We start from the raw sequence: 10,592 nt of genomic DNA, 5'->3' as shown, positions 1-10,592 counted from the left end.
TCGCACACAGATGCCAATGGCTCACCAACACGTGAATGAATAAACAACCAACATCTTGAATTTATTTAGGCCCAATTTTGACAAGTTGATTTTAAACAACTCCAGCAGCAGCTGCATTGACTGCATTTTCATGGCCTAGACGGCTGACATGTGACCTAAATGAACTTGCCCGACCCTATTGACTGCTGTGATTGATGCAGCGCCATGTGAGCCCTGGTAATTCCTAGGCAGGTGTCAACAGCTTGTGACCAAAGGGGTCATCATTTTGTTTAACATTTCACATGCAAAAAAGGCTGCTGATGCAGGGCTCTCTTCATATTAATATTTTGTTGTACGACGCTCTGGATAAGAGAGGCTGCCAAATGCCAATAATATAATGTAATGCAATGTAGTATGTGTTCACAATTGAGCGTTTAGGCCTCTTTTTTTGCTCATTTTGCCCTGGTTTCAGTAAAAATTTGTCTTTATTCATGACCCAATGAGATGCATTTTTCTTTTTGTTCTTCTTTACAAACTGGTTCAGTGAATTAATTAATAATATTAACGTTCACAGTGAACTCATCAAAACATATTAATGAAGATTTAGAATTTAAAGGACACACTATTAAATACAAATGTTGACTGAATCCAGGATGTCGCTTATTAATGGAATGCTAAGCCTGGGATCTCAGGATCAACATTACTTTCACATATGTTCCCTGTTTGTATTATGAAGTGCATTCTAAAAGAAGATGGGGCACTGGAAGTGTGGCATTTGATACATGCAACTGAATGAAAACCGCTAATGAAAAAGAAGAGCGGCTATTGACACATATCGACACCAGGAGCAATCAGCCCTTCAGGGCTCAGCATGCTTAAGTTCTGATGTATTCATGAAGGTTTTGTGGATTAGAGGCTATTAAAGGAAGAAAAGAATGTTTTTTCCAGAATTTAATCGTATTAATAGTGTCATAATTCCAGGAGCTTGAAGTAGAGAGGGGATAGTGTCTACATAGTAGTTTAGCTACTGTACTTGGATTTACATTGTAAATATAATTGTTTATTACAAAAAGGAGCAGCATTTCTGATACTGTTTTTAGAGATATTTCTTTCTGGAGTGGAGATGACTGATTTGTTGAATGTTTGTGCAAACAGTATGTGTCTATATGTGTATGTGTGTGTGGGAATATTTTGAAAAGAAGCCACAACACTTTGTGTGTGTGTCCATATGTGCTGTGCTACTCTCATCCACGTTCAATATCAGACACAGAAAGTAATAATGAAAAGAAATGCCAATGATAATGGTCATTATTCTGCTTGTAGAAATGATGTTGACTGAAGCTGTAGCTGAAATGCAAGCTTTTTTGATCATAGTAAATCTATATGTGAAAATGTATGCCAATCCCCAGGGATCCACTGGTACACAGGTAGCTCTGCCAATTAAAACACATTTACAATGTCCCTAGACTCACAAATTTTTAAGAGGAAGCTCTTTGAAACATTTCCTTTGCCTCCTCAAAACCATCGTGGATAGTTGTGTGGAAATTAAATATGCCTTTTAAAAACCACACAATCCAGAAGAATAAATTAAGTGTGCATTGCTTTCTAAACAAAAGTTAAAATTTCAATGTCTGTTATCTTCTCCTGGAAGGACATTGGAAACTTTATTGCACTTTAAGGGTGGGGGTATATGAGATAAACCATTTTTGTTCTCCAATGCAACAGAAGTCAGTTTGTTATATGTCTGTTTTGTTTAATTGCATTTATTAATTTTGGAGATTTCCAGTTTTTCAAGAAATGTGTATTTACAACACATTAACACATGATTTTATGATTAGTTTAATCAAATACATTGTCAGGTTTAATGACTATAACACCTACCTTATTGCAGTGTAGACATGGGATTAGTGTACCATTAGAGGGAAGGTATTTTGTACATCTCTCTTTCTTTCTGCCCTTCTCTATCCCTTTCCCTATTGCTTTGAGGCCTTCCAGAGGACATATTTCTTTTTATGGCCATTGGCTTATTGACATTTGTTTCCTGAAGCAATCTAGTGACTACAACTACGCGGTTTTGCAAAAACACATGTTGGGACTGTGTAAATTAATTTGTGATAGAACACAGTCTTTACAATAAAAGAGGTCCACTGTGGTTCCCACAATCAATCATACAAAAAGTACTGTTATACCTTAAAAATAATATGAAGGAAAGGATAATAAGACTAAGCTATTGAGATACTTATTCTTGAGAGGCGTAGTAAATCATGTGTTATAAGAACACTCAGGGTAACAGTAATGCCTTGTTTGCCACGAATAGTGAATTGTGCTGAATTTGTGATCAAGCACTGTTTTCTCTTCGGCAACCAACAGTAATTTGTTTATCTACATGAAGGTGAAATAATAAGTGTACTCTCTCCTTTGAGCATTTAGAGAAGTCGCTGTGATTGGACCCATTGTGCAGAGTGTGAATTATCGCACAGACAACAAGGTGGAGAGAGTACCACTTATCACTATGAAGAAGAAAAAAAATTTGGTTCAATTGCCTACAAGTTAAAAGACAACACCGAGGGGACAGTTTCACAGACAGCATGACTGTGAGACACAATAGTTAGCATACTGGGGGATCTCCTGTATCAGTGGGGAATTGTGGTGCACTGAGAGGCCAGCAATATATTCCCTGCTGCTTGAGGAAATACAGTGCACCAACGAGATGTGTGTGGCATGGGGAAATATGTCGGCATGATTCCCTGACCAAGACAACAACTCTTTGAGTCTTTGCGCATTCTATCAAACTGAAACTGTATTGAGCACATTTCCCTGACTTGACAGAATATATATTTAATAAACATAATTTTCTTCTTGAAAAGCTAGATATTTTTTCTTTTCAAGACAAAATACAATATAAATGTGTCATGCATAGTAACCTTCATTGTAAAGCAAACATTTTTGTTTTGTTTTCCAAGACCGTAATATAAATTGTTAAAATTGTTGAAATGAGATTTCACTTAGGTTCTATCATCATATTATACATTTCTTCTGGACAGTTATTCTGTTCATTAAAAATGGCACTGCTGCATTTGAACTGTGCTCTTTCTCTTTCCTTCATACATACACAATATGCATGCACACACATACACATACACACTCTCTCTCTTTCACTCACGCACAGACATACACACACACACACATGCATGCGTACACACATAAATACATGCAAACATACAGCTTTGTATTTGGATTAGCCTGAAAGTCTTGAATACTGATAAAATAAAGTGCATATTTTAGTGGCTTAAATATGCATTTCAAGGAATTCCACTTCTTCTCAGGGCAAAATGATTTGAAAAAGAAAAATAGATGGGAGACATGAGACAAATCCAAAAGGAAAAATAATAAAGCTAGGAGTGACCGCTAAACAAATGAATACTGTATTGAAATCACATTTCTCTGATCACAACACTGTGTCCTGTATGAGGATATGAAAGGTATTTCTCCCTGTGCCTGACACTGCAAACTGATTGTCTTCTCAAAGGGAATGTGCTGGTTCTTTAAAGCGCCCCCCCTCTCTATCTCTCTCTCTCTCTCTCTCTCTCTCTCGCTGTCACCCTCTCCCCAATCTCCCTCTTTGTCTCTCTCCTCCCTCTCCACCTGCTCTGCTTCTCTCTGTGAGTGCAGACAGAACCTTGTCCAGCTCCAATTGGCCAGGAAGCCACCAATCTGGCATCTGGATGGGCCAGAGGGACTACATATGTAAAGCCTTACTTCATATTAATGAGCTCCAATCGTGGCTTTAAGTCCTTGATTAGAAGAGTGCAAGAGCTTTTGGTCCCAACTGGCTGTGCCTATAGGCTTGTCACTGGGAGCGAATTTCTGTTAATTGCAGTGCTCTGTCAGGGAGAGAGAGGGAGGGAGAGAGGGAGAGTGCGAGAGAGAACTTTGATTTATAGAGGGGGCTTGCTCACATTATGGTTGCAGTGTGCACATGGATTCAGTAGAACTTTCCCTGCCTGAATGTTTCTCCTTGCACTCTGAACAAGAGTAGGTAAATTTAATTTTTATTTCTCTTGTGTAGGAATGCATATGTGTGTGTGTTTGTGTGTGTGTTGGTGTGTGTGTATGGTGATTGCGCATGCGGTGTCTATACATGTTTGTCCTGTGGTGGTAGCCGGTAGTATGTTTGTTATTTTTATTTATTTATTTTTGGTTGCTGTCAGGTTGTATGGGAAATGTTTGACGTGTTGGTGTCTATGTTGTGCACTGTACGGACTGCAGTGAGGAGTACTACTGCCTCAGGCAAGTCTGTAGTTGATGTTATGCTCCCCAATTTAGGAACCAAGAAGGGGAAAATATAGACACTTGATTTCAGGGTTAAAACGGGAACTAACAGCTTGAAGGTCATATTGTTGTAATTTTTTATATCCTGGAAATTTAAGGAGACGTTGACAAGACAAGGGGTGCTGACACTCAGTTAATATGCAGAGTATAGGAAATGTGTCTTGTGAGCATGAGGGCATGAGAGAAAGCAGTCAGGGGGAAAGCTGTCTTAAATGCCTGGAGAGTTTGAATTTCAGACAGGCTGCACAGCATGTGGCCCACTAAAGGTATTTGGATTGTTACAGATTCACTGAAGGAGTCATGCACAGGGACAGTATAAAGTGAGGGACACATTTTCAGCTCTGGTTGTGGGATGTTAAAAAAATGTTAGTGTAAATTAGAGATGCTGGAGAGCTTGATCAAGTTTACGTGGACATAGCCATGGTAATTACTTAAGATCAAATGCGCAAACACACGTTTGCACGCACACACACACACACACACACTGACACACAGAAATACACACATTGTAGTTTACTCATTTGTAGTTCCTCTTCTCTTGTTACATATTTTTTTGAAGTGAGATTCAGCAAAAGGACATACTGTAAAAGTGCTTTGGGAGTTAACATTGCTCCAGCTTGCAAAAAACAAATGTTGAAACTATTGATGGAGTTCTACCCTTGGTTTATTAAAAGATTTTTTAAAAATCAGTTAAAATTGATATGCCATGACAGTGGCTGACCAGCTTCTTTCTTAAACAACCCCTGTTGTTATAGATTGGCAGTCTGAACCTTAACTGTGATGATTGTCATAATTGCGATGGCGATCAGAATTCCATGCTGAAATTAGTCCCTGTTTAAGATGATGCAAATCTGTGAACTAATAGAACACACATGCATGATTAACAACCAACAGAATGTAAGCTTTTTTCTTTTGTTTTGTTTAGTGTCTGCACTCATACTGCGCTATTTAGGCTGATTTGCAGCTTTTCTGCATTTCTTTTAAGTAATTTGAATCCTTGGATTGCATCAACATTTTTCTAGTAAATTAATAGATGCAATTGGGTTTTTTCTTTTTGTGAGATTTTTCAGTAATTAGAAATTAATTTAACTCATCATTTTAAAGCATCAGAAGAGATAGTGTTTATATAGTGTGTGTATATATATATATATATATATATATATATATATATATATATATATATATATATATATATATATGTATATATATATATATTCTTATAGTGCTGTTTTAGCAATTATAATAATTAATTTCAGTGTATGCCCAAACATAAATTTTTTCAGCATATAATTCATTGTTTGTTTATTTGTCTGTTTGGATAAATTATCACACGCTCTAAAAATAAACTGGTTGTGTATGTCCATAGAAGGTTATTTAATAAGAAATGACTTATACATTACTCTTTATATTATATTTATTAGTTTATTAGTTAATGTTATGCTTTGTGTGCTGTTGTTTCTGTTCATAGTTTTTAAATAAAAATATATAATCTGTTACATTTTTATATTTTTCTTCCGGACGTATATTCTGTTCATTAAAAATTGCACTGCTGCATTTGCACTGTGCTCTTCATCTTTCTCTCATAAATACATAACATGCACACACATACACATAGACACTCTCTCTCTATACTTAACATTTTCTAAAATAATAGTAGAAATATAGACAGATTTAATATTTGATTAAAAATTCCACAGGTGTAAAAATGTAAGAGGAGCAACATTGTGTTTGCAGATAAATGGCAAATAAATATTGAACTTGTTTAAAATGTATGACCAAATTTAAATGGATAAACATTCTAAACATTTCACATTTATTGCGAACTTGCTCTTTCATCACTATTTGTTCATTATTTTAGTAATTTCATGTCTTGGTTAAATTATATATATATATATATATATATATATATATATATATATATATATATATATATATATATATACATACACGCATACATACATACATATATATGTATGCATGTATGTATGTATGTGTTAGAAACACACTCCATCTGCGTTGTTACTTGGGAGAGGTGCTGTGGTGTACTTTGTATTAATATTTTGTCTTTGGGACAGGACAGCTGGGTATAAATTGTTTGATCTTATGTTGTGAATTCACAAACTACAAATATTACAAATGATAGACATTCTCTGAATCTGCCTTTTTTATATTTGTACTGGGGGATTGTTCTTTATCTTTAGGCATTTTCTGACAGAGGGTATTCCTATGGGTGTATTTCACCATCAAACAGAAAGAGATAATAAATAGGTTCATCATTCATCAAGTCACTGAATTTGTCCATTCTAATTGTAGCCAAGAGTCCATCCATGCCCGCTTTGCAGCAGAAAGTGTAAAAGACTCTTGGCAGCTTGTCTTTGAAGAAAAGTTGATGATTTTGATGTTTTCCTAGCATGAGGAAGTGGAATGCTAGAGGCAGGGATCAAGAGGAATAAAGAGAGATTGTGCAAATTAAATTCTTCCTAATCTCTTTATAAAATAATTTACTAATTCACCCATAAAACAATGTGAATATGCTTCATACTGTTTTTATTTTTTTATGTGTTGTTAAAGCGCAGAGACACCCTGGTGTCAGTCTTTCCCCTTCTCTGTTTTACATGTCTCTCCCATCGGCCCTCCCGTTAACTGCTGTCTGGCTGCTCATTGTCTTTATTGTAGCCCCATATATTGTAGCCCCACTTATTTGAACGTGAGTGTTGCCACTTCCTCAAGAGGTCCAAAGCATTCCTAGGGTAATTAACTCCAGTTAAAAGGGAGAACACTTATGTGCGCTCCATTATTCAACAGAGAATGCTGGTAAGGAAGGGCTCTGCTTTTTGCCTTTTGTTTGAAAGGTGCAATAAGTGGTCCTGTGGATATGCATCGACTCACACATGCACATGCACATGCACGCACACACACACAGCCAAGGAAAGGGAAAAAAACATAGCACCTGATTATGCGATTGTCAATTGCTCTGATATATACCCAATCCATCAAGATTTTTCTGACAGGAGTAGATGCGCTTTTATGAGAATTTGAAAGCTGTTTTAAGAGGAACAATGCCAGCTGAGACTGGGTCCACAGCATTTCAGAGGTGTGTGTTACAATTAGCAATCATAGCCCACAATATCAGCATTTTGACAGAATCAGTATTTGTGTGAATGAGACCATTTCCTTGGTTTTGCATTAACCTGTAGACGTTCCATTTCTTTGATATAATCTGTTTGAAATATCTACTTTTTTATTTTGAAACTCATTGTCTCGCCATCCGTTTGTTTTTATAAATCCAAAACAAAATATTTTTTTAAGGTTGGCTTAGAGATTGGACTTTTGGAAGGATCCTGCTTCTAACATCTACTAAAGCTTTTTTGTGGTTCCCAACCAATAGTTTACAAATAGGCACATTGTTCCTTTATTGGTGGCATACATAGCTGCTAGATGGATACTGCCTGATTTTTCTATTGCACATTTTGTGGCCTGAATAAATTGGGATGAAGAGTTGAGTAAATTAAGTTTCTGATTGTGTGTAGAGATGGTGGATAAAGGGTTGTGTTGGTTTGCCTGTGAAATGGGGAACGCTGATCATGTGCCCAGCGGGCAGGGTGCAGGAACTGAACTTTACTGTGTCCACCAGAGATTTTATTATTCTTCTGACTTACTGCAGGGAACCAACGAAGGCTGTGTCCTCTGTAGAATGTCCTAGAATGGGTGTGTGTGAGTGTGTGGGGCGGGGGGTTTCTGGTGGCCACACTCTACACTAGGACGGCCAGCACTCTTGAGGAAACATGATGAGCGGAGTTTGTGCAGTTTGTTTCTTTTTTACATAAATTGGCCTTGTGTTAAATTGACATTGTCCTGCAGCAGAGGGGGGAAATGAATTGTCACTCTCCATGGGGAGTGACAGTGAAATATTTAGCCTCTCTTTCCCCCACCATACTTCATGCGTGCTCTCTTTCTGTGTTCAGCATCCCTTTCTTCTCAATTCTTCACTGTTCAGCTGTACACTTGGGATATTTTGCCACCCCCCATATTTTTAAGTGTCTCTCACCACACTTTAGTATATTCGGATGTCTAACACCATACCTCCATCCTTTCTACATTCCTTAGTGAAAACCTTGATTCCTTCGGTAGCTCTGTTCTCCTGTTGTTAGGCTCCACAGTGGACAAATTCAGAGAGATTAGTTACATTGCTCATTTATCAGGGCAAAATCAATATAACAAAGTCAGGGAAGCTTTTAAAAGTAAGTAATTAAGAAAAAATAAAATGTACTTTAATGACCACACTTCAGTAAAGTAGTGTCGGCTTTACTATTGATGTTGTATTGTTTGCAGTGTTTTTAATGAGGGGAGTTCGCTGAAATTGTTTTAGGAGTGGTCCAGAATGTCTGTCCCATTGTGTTGGGAAAAGCTATCAGGTAAATTCATGTTCAGCTGTGGAATGAGAGACAGGTGAAGTATGAAGTGAGGCACTGTGGATTGTGCTTTCATTTAATTGAAACAGTAAAAAAATTTTTATAACATTTTTTAAGAAAATTCTGACATATAAAAGTTGGCATTTTGAATACATTTCTATTAAAACTGGTTTTTACATCCCCTCTTCCTTCCATAGGTAGAAATGCTCAGGTGAATAAAAAATAACTATGGGATGGAGATTTTTTTAAAGAGTAAAGGCATGTATAAAGTGGCAGCTGATTTCTGACAGTAACATAGCTGTGATTAGGATAGATGCAAATGAAAAGGCTGCATGTCTTACTGTGGCAGGTAAGGTGGTTGGATGTCACAGTGCGTGGACGACAGTGTGAAATTCCCGTGGTCTCCTCTCTTGACAGGCAGACACAGGGTGTGTAGCACAATGCGTTCCTTTTCTTGCTTGTCTGGACCGGGTGATAGAGACGACTTAACTGTGCTTGACCACACCGGCTGTTATACAACACTGCGAGAGGCACATGTGGCCTGACTGAACCCCTGTAAGGTCACAAACCCTCCTCCCCACACCCTGTCTTTGCCGTAAGAACATGAACTGTATAGCTTGCCAAAGGTGCAAACTGAGCTCGCATTGAGGGAGTTCATCGCTGAGAAAGGTGCTCTAAAGCAGTTGTGCATTTAGCTGTTTTTCACATACATTTAGAAAAACAAAACAAATGCAATAAATATGCATTTCCCTATGGTTAAGTTTCAATGGAGGTAATGCAGTTAAATAAATACACGTACTGCATATTTAGCAGATAATATAACCATTGAAACCATTGGTTTCAACAAATCATTTGTCCACAGCACCATTTTTTATTTTAAACATTTCACCCAATATTTTTATAAATTTTATGTCACTTCATCAAACACCTACTGTGTTGTATTTAACATAAAATGAAAGTTTGCATTAAAAATGGTGAAAACTGAGAAACACATATACATCATTTGCATTTGTTTAAATTCCACTTAATTAAAAAAAGGATCAATCTGTACACAAAATAATCAGATAAAACCAAATGAAATCTTTTTGTAATTCTGTTATTTTGTGGATGCGCTTTCCTCGTTCCAATGATGTTGTCCGATTGCACTTTTGGGCAGCTGGGGCGCCAAAATCCTGTGAGGAAGTGTTCACCCCTGCCTGTCACTTCCGCACATGGTCCATCATATTAAACCCGACAGTCCATCTGCTGCATGGTCTCAACCACCATTGTAACACAGCAGCATTAAATTCCACCTGTCCCATTAATCATGGCTGAACCAAAGAGGTTAAAGGGACGATTCCTGATAACTAAATAACAGAGGATCTGGGAAAAGAAAAAAGAGGAATCCAAGCACGCAAGCACCCGGAAATTGATTCTTTACACTCCGCGTGCCCCGCTTTTTGCCAAATTAGCATTGAAACCAAAATGCTGAGACTGAGCACATTGCAGCGTATGAATTAGAGAGTAAAAGAGACGTCTTGTTTTCTGCTGAACTACACACACGGTTGCCCCCCCGCCCAGTTTATTTTCGTATAAATTTGTACATTTACCTTGATTATTTTCTCCACATCGCTAACCAAGTAGAAAATGGCACTGGCCTGCACTGAGGGGCAATTAGTGTGGCCGGCGGAACCTGGTCCAGCCAGCCATCGGAGCGGGGAAAGAGCATCGGCCACGGACATAACCATGCGCAAGGGCCATCATTCCTGTGTTAGTAAGAATGGCACCTGTCTAATCAATCAAAGGTCTACCATTCACAGATGGAATAGCAACACTTGAGTGAATAGCTGAGTGCCGACATGCTCTCTCTCTCTCTCTCTCTCTCTCTCT

The 10,592-nt window shown here is 37.7% G+C and overlaps 1 protein-coding gene across 1 annotated transcript in view; it reads left to right on the top strand.

Annotated features, from left to right (window-relative positions):
• The first annotated feature begins 3,892 nt into the window (after nucleotides 1-3,892).
• The window catches only part of esrrga (estrogen-related receptor gamma a), a 194,216-nt gene continuing 187,516 nt past the window's right edge, over nucleotides 3,893-10,592 (top strand). The window contains exon 1 of the mRNA XM_061237495.1: nucleotides 3,893-4,014. Within this exon, the coding sequence (XP_061093479.1) occupies nucleotides 3,959-4,014 (56 nt within the window). The 5' untranslated portion in view covers nucleotides 3,893-3,958. The remainder of the gene's footprint in view (nucleotides 4,015-10,592) is intronic.

This window comes from Conger conger, chromosome 1 (assembly GCF_963514075.1).
Source record: "Conger conger chromosome 1, fConCon1.1, whole genome shotgun sequence".
Taxonomy (NCBI): domain Eukaryota; kingdom Metazoa; phylum Chordata; class Actinopteri; order Anguilliformes; family Congridae; genus Conger; species Conger conger.
This window is presented reverse-complemented; position numbering and strand designations above follow the sequence as displayed.